This window comes from Mustelus asterias, chromosome 18 (assembly GCF_964213995.1).
Source record: "Mustelus asterias chromosome 18, sMusAst1.hap1.1, whole genome shotgun sequence".
In the NCBI taxonomy this organism is placed as follows: domain Eukaryota; kingdom Metazoa; phylum Chordata; class Chondrichthyes; order Carcharhiniformes; family Triakidae; genus Mustelus; species Mustelus asterias.
This window is the reverse complement of record NC_135818.1, coordinates 64393746-64409145: the sequence shown is the minus strand read 5'-3', so window position 1 is coordinate 64409145 and position 15400 is coordinate 64393746. Positions and strand designations below refer to the sequence as shown.

Here is a 15400-nt window from a genome sequence, read left to right as displayed (position 1 = left end):
TGGAAGGACAAAAACAATAGTAGTTGGAAGAAACTAGATTGAAGCTTAAAATGCATGGTGTAACATTGGAATAAGTGGATAGGTTTTATCTGATTTGGACAAATGTTAACAGATGGTAGATGTGGTGCCAATAGGATAGAGATAGCCAACAACTTGGTGAGGAGGAACATGTTCCCATGGATGAAAGGGGAGAGCTTTGAAACATAGCTGAGCCAAGTGACAACCAGAAATACAATTGCCATTTTGGAAAAGTACCATGATGAGGGCAGCAAGAAGAATTATCCTACATGTACTTAGATGACAGACATCACAGAACAGTTGGTAGATGAACTTCAGTTGATGTGGGAGGATGGTACAAGGCAAACAAATGTAACATACCATGATAACATATCTTCTGGGAGCTGCTATAAGCAGCAGTAGGGGAGGGGGTCTTTTTCTGGTTAGAATGCCACAGGGATCAGTGCTGGGAATACCACTCTTCACAATATATATTAATGATTTGGAAGAAGGAAGTGCTGCAGCCAAATTTGCTGCACAAATGTTTAAAAGACTCAGTGCAAATGCAAAATTTACTAGATTAATTTTTTGCCCCACTTGCTTTGAAAGCACTGACTTGTCTGCCAGTTGCTGCTGCTGCCCTTGTCTTGGCATAAAAAATGCAAACTCTCACCCTTTCCTCCTGGGGTCACTGGATGGTAAACATGGGCAGGTAGCCTGGTTCTCTCAAGATCAGGCTCCATAGCCACTAGCAGTGCCCCACTTGTAGGGAAGCCACACGTACATACAGCGTAAAAGACTGATCTTAGCTGCTTCCATGATTATACAGTGTAGTGTCATAATGTAATTAAATTTAACACTAACATTGTTTAAAAAGATACAATGCATGGACATCAAAAAAATCTGCAGCAGCTCCAAAATTTATTTGTTTAGAACATGAACAATTATCACAAGCATCACCATGTTCTGAAGTGCAAGAATTAAAGTAATCGGCAAAGTAAATCAGCTGTATTTCACACACTCCAGCGTGGTATGTCATGTTCAGTAACATCCTATACAAATACACAATTTTGTTCATTAGTTGCATATTTTTACATTTAACAAAGATTGTTTTAACTGAAAGATATTTCTGGACAATTCAGAGGCAGTATTTTGAAGCATAAACCTGAATAAGTTGCATTTCGTTAGTCAATATCCACGAGTTCAACTTCAAAAATGAGCTTAGCGTTTGGTGGAATGCTGTTATGCAGTTAAGGAGAATCAGTAAGTACCAAAAATTCAAACGCAATCTTTTAACACGTTACCAATTTCTTAGTAAAATAAAATGTATTTTATATCATGCACACTTGGTTCATTGCCAAATATAAAAATATTCTGATGGGTAAACTGGTTTGCAAACCTATAAATGTTTTTCACCTCAAAATCTAGTTTTATCAGTTATCAATGGTCGCAGATTGGAAATACAGTCATTCTTACATAGAATCCCTACAGTGCAGAAAGAGGCTATTTGGCCCACTGACTCGCCAAAAGAGCATCTTACCCAGGCCTACCTCTGCCGTAACCCTGCGTATTTACCATGACTAACCCATCTAACCTACACATTTTTTAACACTAAGGGGCAATTTAACGTGGCCAATCCACCTAACCGGCACATCTTTGGACTGTCTATAGAAGTACTGTAGCTGAGCTCCTCTAGTTACAATATTTAAAATACTTTCACCAGCCAATTGTGAAGGAAAGGATACTTGGCTTCTGGCTTCCCTTTCTTACCATATCCCCAGTCAGATTCAATCTGTAGACAGGCTTTTTCTCCTTTACTCATAGTCAGGAGTGCTTCATCCCACTGCAGAGGCAAAATATTAATAAAATGAAAGGAGACAACTGGTAAGTATTAGTCATTCAAAACATAAGCTCCCTCACTGGGAGACATTGGTAAAGATAATGTTCAATACAGGCCACTAGGACTTGGTAAGTGGGTGGAATTCTGTCAAAGAAATTTGAAGTGTCAAATTTGCGTGAAAACGAGTAATTCACACTTTTTTTCAGTGGTAGTTCAGCGAAGAATCTCCTACACTGTGCAATAGAGGGCACCAGCATGAATATTAAAATTTCAGGTGGCGGGGTCTATTCCCACTGGACAGGCTGAAATCAGCATGCTGAGTGGGCCACTGCACATGCACCGGTCTGTCAGTGACGAGATCGACACATGCGCAGTGGCCCTGCACTGCTGGCCTCCCGATTGCTGGCCAGCTCAATCACTGGTCAGCCCCATGAACCCTCGCAACACCTACCCCCCCAACCAACCATTCCTGGGCCCAGCCACAACGCCACCCCCACAGTGCCAAACAGCCCCAGCAGGCTGACTGCCCCAGCCCACCCTGGTCGCTGCCCTCCCTCCTTCCCCCACCAATCCCTATGCAGAGTGGCAGTGGGATCCCCTACTCCTATTGCCCCGAGGCCAATGCCCCTGGGCATTGGCACTTTGCCCCCTTGGGTAGTGCCAGGGCACAGGCTGGCAATGCCCAGGTGCCAATGCACCGTCGCCCGACCATCTGGGGGGGGGCCCTTAATTACCCCTCCTTCACTCTAGTGGGGGTTGGGCTGCTAGTTCCCCGAAAGTGGGGAGCTACTCCAAACCCCGCTGGAGTGAAACACTCTTGGGGGGGGGGGGGGGGGGGGGGGATGCTAGTGGGCCCAGAGACTTCGGTGCAAATATCATTTAAATTATATTAAAATTGGGATTGAAATACTTACCCCACCGATTTCCAGCGTGGAACAGACGCTGCTGGAAATCCAGCGCTGGGACACGCTCTCACGGCAGGAACGCACGTGCGAATATCACGCATTGCCCGCCGCGAGATTATCCCGGCCCACTGCACTAAAAAATTAACGCAGCTGGGTGGGAGAATTACCCCTATTATTCAAGGGTTGGTTGATTTCAAATCCAGCTAGATTTCTATAATTGGTCTCACTGTCCTCGAGAAAGAATGTGGGGAAATTGCAGGCAAGATTTAGGTTCCTGACTGTATCCCCTAAAATAGCCCAAATATTTGACCATTGAGTGGCAGGATCAGCCAACTACAGTCACTTTGCTTGCAAAGATTGAAAAATGGACACTTAGCAGAGGGCTGCTGGTGCCAGTTAATGGAATTCTACAAGAAGTGAAAAGAGTGGAAAATAAAAACCGACAAATAGCAATTTAAAGGCAACTTTGTTAAGCTCCATAAATTATGTTCTTACCCCTCGGATAACTCTTCCAATTCCTACTTTAAAGCTCAGAGGTTTTACTGCCTTTTTCTTTTTTGAACCTGTAAAAAGGAAATTCCATGAATAATTTAAAAGTCAATTATCTAAAACTCCTTTACCTGTTATCATTTATTTTATATTCAGCATTCAATATTCCAGAGGGGTCTTTTGCATTCACTTCAGCAGGTCAACAAGGCCAATTAATGGCTACCAACAGTGATGGAACTGTACAGAAGCTCAAATTATTACTTTCAGCAGAGATAGGGAAGTGACAAGCTTTCAAAATATATTTTTTTCCAACCAAAAATCTATCAAAACTACTTGGGACCTGTAAAAAAAAAGCATATTTTATATTAAATAAAAATAAAGTGAAAGTATTATTTTAGTCATGGAGTCATTTATGGTTTAGGAGGCCATTCAGCCCATTGGGCCCATGCTAGCTCCTGGAGAACAACCTAGTTGGTCCAACTCTCCTGCTCAAATCCAGGAGAACAACCTCAGCCTTTCCAACCTAACCTTGCAACTAAATCTCCCCCTACCCTAGAACCATTCTGGTCATTTTCCTCTGCACCCTCTCAATGACCTTCACATCTTAAAGTGTGATGACCAGAACTGGATGAAATACTCAAGTTGGAGCATAACTTCCCTTCTTTAGTGTTCAATACCTCTATTTATGAAACCCAAGATCCATATGCTTTGCTAACCACACTCGGTGAGTCATGTCCTGCCACCTTCTAGAGTTGTGTTTGACATGTTTTTGTAATGATTCCTTGATTTATCAATCACAATTGTAAAAGTTTAGCAAAATACAAAGAATAAAACAAAATTCAACAAAATCACACATTGTGCCATGAACTAAGAGGATGCAGGTTGTGTTCATGCTTACACTATGTTCAGTTAAGTTAATAATGTCAACTGGGTGGGTTTCCTCCCACAGTCTGAAAGACATGCTGGTTAGGTGGATTGGCCATGCTAAATTCTCCCTCTGTATCCGAACAGGTGCCGGAGTGTGGCGACTCAGAGATTTTCACAGTAACTTCATTGCAATGTTAATGTAAGCCTACTTGTGACTAATAAATAAACTTTACATTTTACTTTATCAGAGAAAGCCAAAACACTTCTCCACTGGGAGTAACAACAACAATAAAATTAATCAGGAAATTATGTCAAATGCACTACTTTCAAGTCTCCGGTGTATCCAGGAAATGGAAGAAATCATTGATGCAGGTTTAAAATGTATCACTTTTGTACAAAGATCACCTAATACAGCTTGCAGCTTACAATGAAAGATAAGGATGTTCAATGCCAGTCACTCTTCACATTTTCTTGTTTTTGATAGCTCTTTAGAAAGAAGCATATCATAGAATCTCTACAGTGCAGAAGGAGGCCATTCAGCCCATCGAGTCTACACCAACTCTCGCACAGAGCATCTTACCCAGGCCCCTCCCCGTAACCACACATATTTACCCCCCTAATTCCCCTAACCTACAGATCTTGGGACACTAAGGGGCAATTTAGTATGACCAATCCACGTAACCTGGAAAGCTTTGGTGTGGGAGGAACCAGGACACCTGGAGGAAACCCACGCAGACATGGGAGAATGTGGACACTCCACACAGACCGTCACCCAAAGCCAGAATTGAACCCAGGACCCTGGCACTGTGAGACAGCAGTGCTAACCACCGTGCCACCTTCCCTTCAAACCAACAGGATTGTTAAAACCCTGACACCACTTCCCCACCACACTATAAATAAAAAAATACTTTGCCCCTTTGGAGCTTTTCTTAAGAAAAGGAAAAATAGTATTGCACTTGAAAAGAAAATAACAGAATTTTCTGCTCTTAATGTTTTCATCATATCTGAAGAATGCTTAATAACCACTCATTTTTACACAAAATCGAGTTAGATTACTCCACTGTAACATCTAAAGGTCCAGGATGGTTTATATGCACTTACAATTAAAAATATGTGGCAAGTTTACTCAATTAAAGATACACAGAACTATCCTTTAAATGAATGGATATGAATGAGTTTGGAATGAGAGGCAACATCATACTTTATAAACTTGCTCATATCCTCAATTATTTTCTCTAATTTATAAAGCACCTCTGTTCTATAAAATACTTACTAGCAACATTTGTGTCAAACACAGTCCCATCTTCCAAAGTTCCTGTGTACCAGCAGTGGACAGTGTCACCCTTCTTGGGAAAGTTGGTTTTGTCTCCTTTTTGCAACACGGATTTGGTGTATTTTGGTGGTTCCTAGAATTGATCAGAAGATGTTGAAGGTTATTTAACTTTAAAATCAGTAACATTTCAAACAGGCAGAAGTGAAACAAAATAAAACCAACATCCAATTCCTAAAAATTAGAATTTTTGGAAATAATGGCCCAGAATTTTCTCGAAAGTAGCAGCGTGTAAACATGCACACTTCCTTTAACATGTAATTCAGCAACTCGCAATGTGGAAAAGATATTGTGTGAATTGCGAATTCCCAAAAATTGCTGTCTCCGCCATTAGCCTCCAGAGATTAGCATCTTGTCTTTAACCTCCCTGTGATTTCCATGAAAATTAAGCTTCGTAATTAAAAACACATGTTAATGACTGCCAAAATAAGCTTGCTGGCTGAAAAAATGAACATTTAAAAGTAGAGTTTTATTTCTTCAGGTTGTAAATTATTAGGTATTATCAAAATGTCATATTTCTAAAATAATCTACTGTCTTTTTTTCTCTTAATTCAATCTGATTTTCCCTCTCCATTTCTATATCAGATTTGACATTAAATTCACCCACTGCAATTCATCCTCCTTCTCATTTAAGTTCCAATTCTTTATAAAGTTAAGGAGAGGTATTGTTTTTCCTAATGTTCACCAATGTCCCAGATGCTCTTTTGCCTCAGCTTGCCCTTTGCATCAACTTTTTTTTAAAACTGCAACTTAAATGTACACCAACAAATCCAACAGGGCATATCGTGCGGTGCCCCTCCCTGTCAAAATCTAGGGCTAGGCCATTGCGTCATAATTCCAGAAGCAATTCTATAAATTAAATTGGATACATCATTGAGACAGAATTGTCTTACAATTCTACAATTATAATAGCCCAGTCCATCACGCAAACCAGCCTCCCATCCATTGACTCTGTCTACACTTCCCACTGCCTCAGCAAAGCAGCCAGCATAATTAAGGATCTCACGCACACCGGACATTCTCTCTTGCACCTTCTTCCGTCAGGAAAAAGATACAAACGTCTGAGGTCATGCACCAACCGGCTCAAGAACAGCTTCTTTCCTGCTGGCGTCAGACTTTTGAATGGACCTACCTTATATCAAGTTGATTTTTCTCTACTCCCTAGCTATGACTGTAACACTACATTCTGCACTCTCTCCTTCCACAAAGGAGAGGGATGTGTTGGGAGTGTCTCGGAGGGGAGTGTTGACCCGTTAGAGAAAATCTACATTACAAGGGAGGAAATGTTAGGTTTTTTAGGGAATATAAAGACTGACAAATCCCCAGGGCCCGATTAAATCTATCCAAGGCTGCTCAGGGAGACGAGAGATGAAATCGCTGGGCCTCTGACGCAAATCTTTGTCTCGTCACTGGACACAGGTGAGGTCCCAGAGGATTGGAGGATTGCTAATGTGGTCCCATTATTTAAGAAGGGTAGGAAGGATAACCCTGGAAATTATAGGCCGGTGAGCTTGACGTCCGTGGTAGGGAAGTTGTTGGAGAGGATTCTTAGAGATAGGATGTATGCGCATTTAGAAAGGAATAAACTCATTAACGATAGTCAGCATGGTTTTGTGAGAGGGAGGTCATGCCTCACTAACCTGGTGGTGTTTTTTGAAGAAGTGACTAGAATGGTTGACGAGGGAAGGGCCGTGGATGTCGTCTATATGGACTTTAGTAAAGCGTTTGACAAAGTCCCTCATGGTAGGTTGGTGCAAAAGGTTGGATCTCATGGGATAAAGGGGGAGGTGGCTAGATGGGTGGAGAACTGGCTTGGTCACAGAAGACCGAGGGTGGTAGTGGAAGGGTCTTTTTCCGGCTGGATGCCTGTGACTAGTGGTGTTCCGCAGGGCTCTGTATTGGGACCTCTGCTGTTTGTGACTTATATAAACGATCTGGAAGAAGGTGTAACTGGGGTGATCAGTAAGTTTGCGGACGACACGAAAATGGTTGGACTTGCAGATAGTGAGGAACATTGTCAGAGGCTACAGAAGGATATAGATAGGCTGGAAATTTGGGCAAAGAAATGGCAGATGGAGTTCAATCCAGATAAATGCGAAGTGATGCATTTTGGTAGAATTAACGTAGGAGGGAGCTATATGATAAATGGCAGAACCATAAAGGGTGTAGATACGCAGAGGGACCTGGGTGTGCAAGTCCACAGACCCTTGAAGGTGACGTCACAGGTGGAGAAGGTAGTGAATAAGGCATATGGCATGCTTGCCTTTATAGGACGGGGCATAGAGTATAAAAGTTGGGGTCTGATGTTGCAGTTGTATAGAACGTTGGTTCGGCCGCATTTGGAATACTGCGCCCAGTTCTGGTCGCCACACTACCAGAAGGACGTGGAGGCTTTAGAGAGAGTGCAGAGGAGGTTTACCAGGATGTTGCCTGGTATGGAAGGGCTTAGTTATGAGGAGAGATTGGGTAAACTGGGGTTGTTCTCACTGGAAAGACGGAGGATGAGGGGTGACCTAATAGAGGTGTATAAAATTATGAAAGGCATAGATAGGGTGAACGGTGGGAAGCTTTTTCCCAGGTCGGTGGTGACGTTCACAAGGGGTCATAGGTTCAAGGTGAGGTGGGGGGGGGGGGGTTTAACACGGATATCAGAAGGACGTATTTTACAGAGGGTGGTGGGGGCCTGGAATGCGCTGCCGGGCAAGGTGGTGGAGGCGGACACACTGGGAACGTTTAAGACTTATCTAGATTGCCACATGAACGGAGTGGGAATGGAGGGATACAAAAGAATGGTCTAGTTTGGACCAGGGAACGGCGCGGGCTTAGAGGGTCGAAGGGCCTGTTCCTATGCTGTATTGTTCTTTGTTCTTCTTTCCTTCTCTATGAACGGTATGCTTTGTCTGTATAGCGCGCAAGAATCAATACTTTTCACTGTATACCAATACATGTGACAATAATAAATCAAATTTTATTCAATAATGCTGATTTTGTTTTTAAAACCAAGGATTTTGTGTACTAACCTCAGTTGCGGTCACTTCCGGTTTCTTGGCCTTTGCTTTATCCTGAGCAGCCCCTAACTTCACATCTTTCAGCTGCTGAGTGACTTTCTCTGCACTTTCAGTGCCTTTAAACCTCTGCAGGTCGAGGAAAAATAGTTTATTCTATGTTATAAGTGTAGGCTGCAACGACCACCAAAACTAAGAAGCTATGATTTTATTTTGTCTATGCAAATATATTGAAAGTTGATATAAATATTCACACCGTGCTCAATTTGTGATGGTTTTATTGATAATTACTGGCCTACTGTAGAAGAGTGATTATGCTGGTAGGACAGAACTCTCCTCCAAGAAGCAGACAGCAGGTAAACCTCTGAAGCACTTAAGCAGCGCATTTAACTGTCATTCATCTCACTATCGTTTGTGAGACCTTGCAATGTGCAAAATTTATTTTCCAACTGAAATGTCTTTTGCAAAAGGCACCAAATAAAGGTCCCACGTGCTCTATGTGGCGCATGCAAAAGATCCCAGTTCTATTCAATGAAGGACAGAAGGGGGACCTTTGGTGTCCTGGCTAATATACATCCTTCAATCAATAAACATATTGTCTAGAGATTTAATATACTGTTGTTTGTGGATCCTAGTTATGTGCAAGTTGACTGCCTCATTTCTCTGCATCACAAGAGTCACTTGTGAAGTACTTTGAGATATCCTGAAGTTGTGAAAAATGCCACATAAATGCCAACTCTTTCTTACTTAAGTCATTCACTGTAAACAAAGCCTTTACGACTGCTCCCATGTGTAATAGAAATGCAACTGTCTTCCAATTACTCTAAATTTCTTTCATCCTGTCGCTGTTTGTGAGGACACAGCTACTATTAATGGGTATATAATGACGGTCCTGCCTTCACAACCTTGCCCCTTGCCTCAGGTGTGGTGATCCTTAGATTAAATCACTACCAGTCAGCTTTCCCCCTCAAAGGGAAGAGCAACCTATGATCATCTGGGACTATGGCAACTTTACCTTACCTTTTATAATGAAGGGGGAATATTGTGTTTATGCAGGCAATTTGTTTCAACAAAATAGATTAGGAAGAACGAGGGGTCACAATCTAAAGTTATATTATGATGGAATTAGGTTAGATTTTAATTTGATGCCCTAGGAATAGAACTATGGAACAGACCAGCAGCTCATCTGGTGAATGTTGATTTACTGAGCTCCTTCAAGTGAGCTGGTATCAAGTAAGCAACAGATAATCTCCGACAAGAGATAAATACCATGTAACATGAATCAAGACTTGGACTAGTTTTGATCTGGGGCAAGGGAGGAGGGGGGTATTTTCTCTAGACTTAATTTCCCCCAACTGGCTTGGATTTTTCAAAATTTTTTCTTGCCTCTCCCAAAAAAGTACATGGTCTCCAGGTGAGACAGTGAAGTATCATAGAAACCCTACAGTGCAGAAAGAGGCCATTCGGCCCATCGAGTCTGCACCGACCACAATCCCACCCAGGCCCTACCCCCATATCCTTACACATTTACCCGCTAATCCTTCTAACCTATGCATCTCAGGACACTAAGGGGCAATTATAGCATGGCCAATCAACCTAACCTGCACATCTTTGGACTGTGATAGCACCCGGAGGAAACCCACGCAGACACGGGGAGAATGTGCAAACTCCACACAGACAGTGACCCAAGCCGGGAATTGAACCCAGGTCCCTGGAGCGGTGAAGCAGCAGTGCTAACCACTGTGCTACTGTGCCGCGTATGAATTGTGAGTACAAGACATCACAATTATATGGAACAGGTTGGATGAATGGACTTGGATGTCTTTTCATAGAATCCCTACAGTGCATGGGCCATTCAGCCCATCGAACATGCACCAAAAACAATCCCACCCAGGCCCTATTCCTGTAACCCCACGTATTTACCCTGCTAATCCCCCTCATACTAAGGGGCAATTTAGCATGGCCAATCAACCTAACCCAAACATTTTGGAGTGTGGGAGGAAACCTGAGAAATTTCCTATCTCATTTTTGTATATCCGCTTAAATAAGTCACTGGACTAAGTCTAAAGTAATTTATTGCACTGGTTTTAAGGCCTATCATCTTTAGATGCTACATAAATGCAAATATTAACTCAAAATATCCTGGCTTGCAAACCAGAAATTCACTTATCAAGCAAAAAATGTGTTTGAAGCAATAATCGAACATACTCTGATAACAATGGTCAAAATTATAACAAAGTGGACACTAGGCCTTTATGACTTAACAATGATATCACTGAGTGCAAAGCACAATTCTTCACCTTGGTTTCAAAAAACTGGTTGTAGGCAACGATTAGTTGCTCCTTCTTCGCTGTCTTGGCCACATTCTTGATGTTTCCCAGTAACTTGTGTTCACCAAGAAACTAATTGGAAAAAGAAAACATGTTGAAAATCACTGTCACAAGAACTAGAAAATATATAATACTGCAGTCGACTTCTGATCTTCTAAAGGTGACTGTCTCAAAATAACTGCCACTTAAAATAGCAACCAGTTTTGTACCTGATTCTTTTTGCATTGTGATTTTTGCCAGCTTTGTGCATTTATGATAAAGGAAGATATGTATTTATAAAATATTATTCAGCAGCTTTCCAGCATTAGGGAGGTGTGTCTTTAGACTCTAACATTATGAAGCTGTGAATGGCAGGGGAGAGGTTTATAAGGAGCCACTGGCACCCATTCAGCCGCAGTGCTGCTCTGCAGAGCCCTCCAGACGAGTGCAGGCCGAGCCGCATGTTCCCGGGTGCGGGAGTCAGCTCCCCGGGACTAGCGCTGCCCCAGCCCCGGGAAACTCTCCCTCTCCCCCCGGCCCCGCTCTCACCGGCTCCGAGGCGCTCTGCTGCAAGAACTGGATGATGTCCTTTTTCGCCACATCCTCGCTCCTCAGCTGCTCCTCCGTCCACTGCCTCGCTGGCTCGGCGGCCATGACCGTGTCCCGTCTCCCCGCCTCCCGGGGGCAGTCACACCGCCGCCCAGCGGCCGCCCATACACCCTATTCACAAGCGCCATCTTGGAAAGCACACCGCAAAGCATTGTGGTCTGGCTAGGTGCCTGCAGAGTCACAGTGCAGCAGACAGCAGAATCCCAGACAGCAGACAGAGAGCCTGCAGAATCCCAGTTCCAGACTCCAGACAGCCTGCAGAATCCCAGCCCCAGATAGCCTGCAGAATCTCAGTTCCAGATTCCAGACAGCCTGCAGAATCCCAGTCCCAGATAGCCTGCAGAATCCCAGAACCAGACAGCCTGCAGAATCCCAGTCCCAGACAGCAGACAGACAGCCTGCAGAATCCCAGCCCCAGATAACCTGCAGAATCCAAGTCCCAGAGAGCCTGCAGAATCCCAGTCCCAGACAGACAGACAGCCTGCAGAATCCTCACCAAAGTTCTATACAACTCCAACATGACTGCCCTGCTTTTGTAATCTATGCCTCGATTGATAAAGGCAAGTGTCCCATATGCCATTTTTGTCACCCTACTAACATGCCCTTCCACTTTCAGAGATCTGTGGACAAACATGCCAAGGTCCCTTTGTTCCACAGAACTTGTTAGTGTCCTACCATTCATTGAGTACTTTCTCGTCAAATTACTCCTTCCAAAGTGTATCACCTCACACGTTTCGGGGTTAAATTCCATCTGCCAATTATCTGCCCATTTGACCATTCCGTCTATATCGTTTTGTAGCCAAAGACACTCCGCCTCACTGTTAACCATCCGAGCAATCTTTGTGTCATCCGCAAATTTACTAATTCTACCCCCTACATAGTCATCAATGTCACTTATATAAATGATGAATAATAGGGTGCCCAACACAGATCCCTGTGGTACGCCACTGAACACTGGCTTCCAGTCACTAAAACAGCCTTCTATCATCACATTCTGTCTTCTACTAGTGAGCCAATTTTGAATTCACTTTATCAAATTACCCTGCATCCCATGTGAATTTATCTTCTTTACAAGACTCCCATGTGGAACTTTGTCAAAGACTTTGCTGAAATCCATATAAACTACACCGACTGCACTACCGTGTCTACACACCTGGTCACCTCCTCAAAAAATTCAATCAAATTTGTTAGGCATGACCTCCCTCTGCCAAAGCCATGCTGACTATCCCTGATAAAGCTTTGCATCTCCAAGTGGAGATAAATGTTCTCCTTCAGAAGTTTCTCTAATAGTTTCCGTACCACTGACGTGTAACTCACTGGTCTATAGTTCCCTGGTTTATCTCTACAACCCTTCTAAAATAGCAGAACCACATTAGCTGTTCTCCAGTCATCTGGCACCTCACCCATGGCCAGAGACGAATTGTAAATTTGGGTCAGAGCCCTTGCAATCTCCTCCCTTGCCTCCCACAGCAGCCTAGGACACAATTCATCAGGACCTGGAGATTTATCCACTTTTAAGGCTGCCAACACCTCCAAAACCTTGTCCTTTCCTACATCAATTTGCTCAAGAGCCTCACAGTCTCTCCCCCTGAATTCCATACCTTTGTCCTCATTCTCTTAGTTGAAGATGGATGTGAAGTATTCATTCAACACTCTATCAATGTCCTCTGGTTCCACCCACAGATTGCCCCCTTGGTCCCCAATGGGCTCTACTCTTTCTCTGGTTATCCTCTTCCCATTGATATGCTTATAGACTACCTTGGGATTTTCCCTACTTTTACCAGTCAGAGCTTTCTCATGTCCCCTCTTTGTATTCCTAATTGCTTTCTTAAGATCCACCCTGCACTTTCTATACCTCACTAATGCCTCCACTGATTTTCTGCCCTTGTACTTTTCAAAAGCCTTTCTTTTCCTTCTCATTAGAACCTAAATATCTCTGGTCATCAGTGGTTCTTTGAGCTTGTTATTCCTACCTGGTAACCTTAGAGGGAACATACTGGGCTTACACCCTCCCCATTTCCTTTTTGAATGCCCCCCTCTGCTCTTCTGTGGATTTTCCCATTTGTAGCTGTTCCCAGTCCACCTTGGCCAGATTCTGCCTTATTTTACTAAAATCCGCTCTCCCCCAATCCAAAATATTTTTTCTGCATCTTGTCTATTGCCTTGTCCATAACAAGCTTACCATGTTGTGATCGCTATCACTAAAATGCTCCCCCGCCATCACCTCAACCACCTGTCCAGCTTCATTCCCCAGAATTAGGTCCAGCACAGCTCCCTCCCTTGTTCAACCCTCCACATATTGATTTAAAAAGTTCTCCTGTGCACATTACAAGAAATCTATTCCATCCAAGCCCTTAACATTATGCATTTCCCAGTGAATGTTGGGAAAGTTGAAATCACCTGAAATAATAATCCTATTTTTATTGTTTATACACCTCTCCTCAAATTGAGCACATATTTGCCCCTCAATATCCCTCTGACTATCTGGGGGTCTATAATAAGCCCCTAACAATATGGCTGTCCCTTTTTTATTCCTAAGCCCTACCCACAAAGCTTAATTTGATGCCCCCTCCAAAATACCATCTCTCCTTACTGCAGAACTGACTCCTTAACTAATAATGCAATACCTCTTCTTCTTTTACCTCCTCCCCTGTCTCAATTGAAGATTTTATATATCGGAATTGTGTCCTTCCTTCAACCATGTCTCTGTGATGGCTACTATATCACACTTGCACGTGTCAATCATTGCCCTCAAATCATCTGTTTTACCTGCAATATCCTGGCTTTAAAGTAAAGGCCATCCAACCTGGCCTTACTCCCTTGAAACTTAATACAGCTGTATTCCCTCTGATTTGTTTGTTTTGCTGTATGATTCTGTTTCCTCTTATTCAGCTAACAGTCTGTGTCCCCTCCCCCTGCCAAATTAGTTTAAACTCCTCCCAACAGCACTGGCAAAATGGCCCGCAAGGATTTTAGTCCTGTTCTGGTTCAGATGTAGACCGTCCTACTTGTGTAGGTCCCACCTTCCCCAGAAATGGTCCCAGTGATCCAGGAATCTAAAATCCTCCCCCCTGCACCAACTCTTAAGCCATGCATTCATCTGCACTATCCTCTGCAACCCAGTCCCAGACAGCAGACAGCCTGCAGAATCCCAGTCCCAGACAGTAGACAGCCTGTAGAATCCCAGGCCCAGACACCAGACAGCCTGCAGAGTCCCAGTCCCATCCAGCAGCAGAATCCCAGCCCCAGACAACCTGCAAAATCCCAGTCACAGCCAGCAGACAATCTGCAGGATCCAAGTCCCGAACAGTAGCAGAATCCCAGACCCAGTAGATCCAGACAACAGCAGATAGACTGCAGAATCCCAGTCCCAGCCAGCAGACAGACAGGCTGCAGAATCCCAGTCAGCAGACAGACAGGCTGCAGAATCCCAGTCCCAGACAACAGCAGAATTCCACTTCCAGTCGGCGGCAGCAGCGAGCCAGCCAAGATTTCAGATTCCAGCATCTGCAATAATTTGTTTTTAGCCAAAAAAGATTTGTGGCCAAATACCCCTCCAACTCCCCGCTTTAGTTGGTCAGATCTCAAACACTGATGAGATGGAGCACAGGAAAGAGATAGAGAACCTAGTGAAATGGTGCAACAACAATAATCATTCCCTCAATGTCAGTAAAACAAAGGAGCTACTATTGACTTCAGGAAGTGTAGTGGAGGACATGCCCCTGTCTACATCAATGGTGATGAAGTGGAGATGGTCGAGAACTTCAAGTTTCTAGGTGTTCAGATCACCAACAATCTGTCCTGGTCCCTCCTTGCCGATGATATAGTTAAGAAAGCCCACCAATGCCTCTACTTTCTCAGGAGGCTACGGAAATTCAGCATATCCACTACAACTCTCACCAATGTTTACAGATGCACCATAGAAAGCATCCTGTCTGGATGTATCACAGCTTGGTATGGCTCCTGCGCTAACCAAGACTGCAAGAAACTACAAAGGGTTGTGAACGTAGCCTAGTGCATCACGCAAACCAGCCTCCCATCCACTGACT

General features: G+C 43.6%; 1 protein-coding gene across 2 annotated transcripts; it reads right to left on the bottom strand.

The window, feature by feature from the left end:
* Positions 1–897: 897 nt before the first annotated feature.
* On the bottom strand, positions 898–11452 carry fkbp3 (FKBP prolyl isomerase 3). Of its 2 annotated transcripts, XM_078234161.1 has the most exons (8): positions 11292–11442; positions 10734–10835; positions 8449–8562; positions 5372–5504; positions 3238–3305; positions 1743–1840; positions 1163–1236; positions 898–1049 (listed from the first exon to the last, which is right to left on the bottom strand). In XM_078234161.1, the coding sequence occupies exons 1-7, from the start codon at positions 11394–11396 to the stop codon at positions 1182–1184; spliced, it is 675 nt and encodes a 224-aa protein (XP_078090287.1). In that variant the 5' UTR covers positions 11397–11442; the 3' UTR covers positions 898–1049; positions 1163–1181. The 2 variants fall into 2 exon arrangements, with proteins under 2 accessions (XP_078090287.1, XP_078090286.1); XM_078234160.1 differs by having other exon boundaries at positions 898–1236; positions 11292–11452.
* Between the last annotated feature and the right edge of the window lie 3948 nt (positions 11453–15400).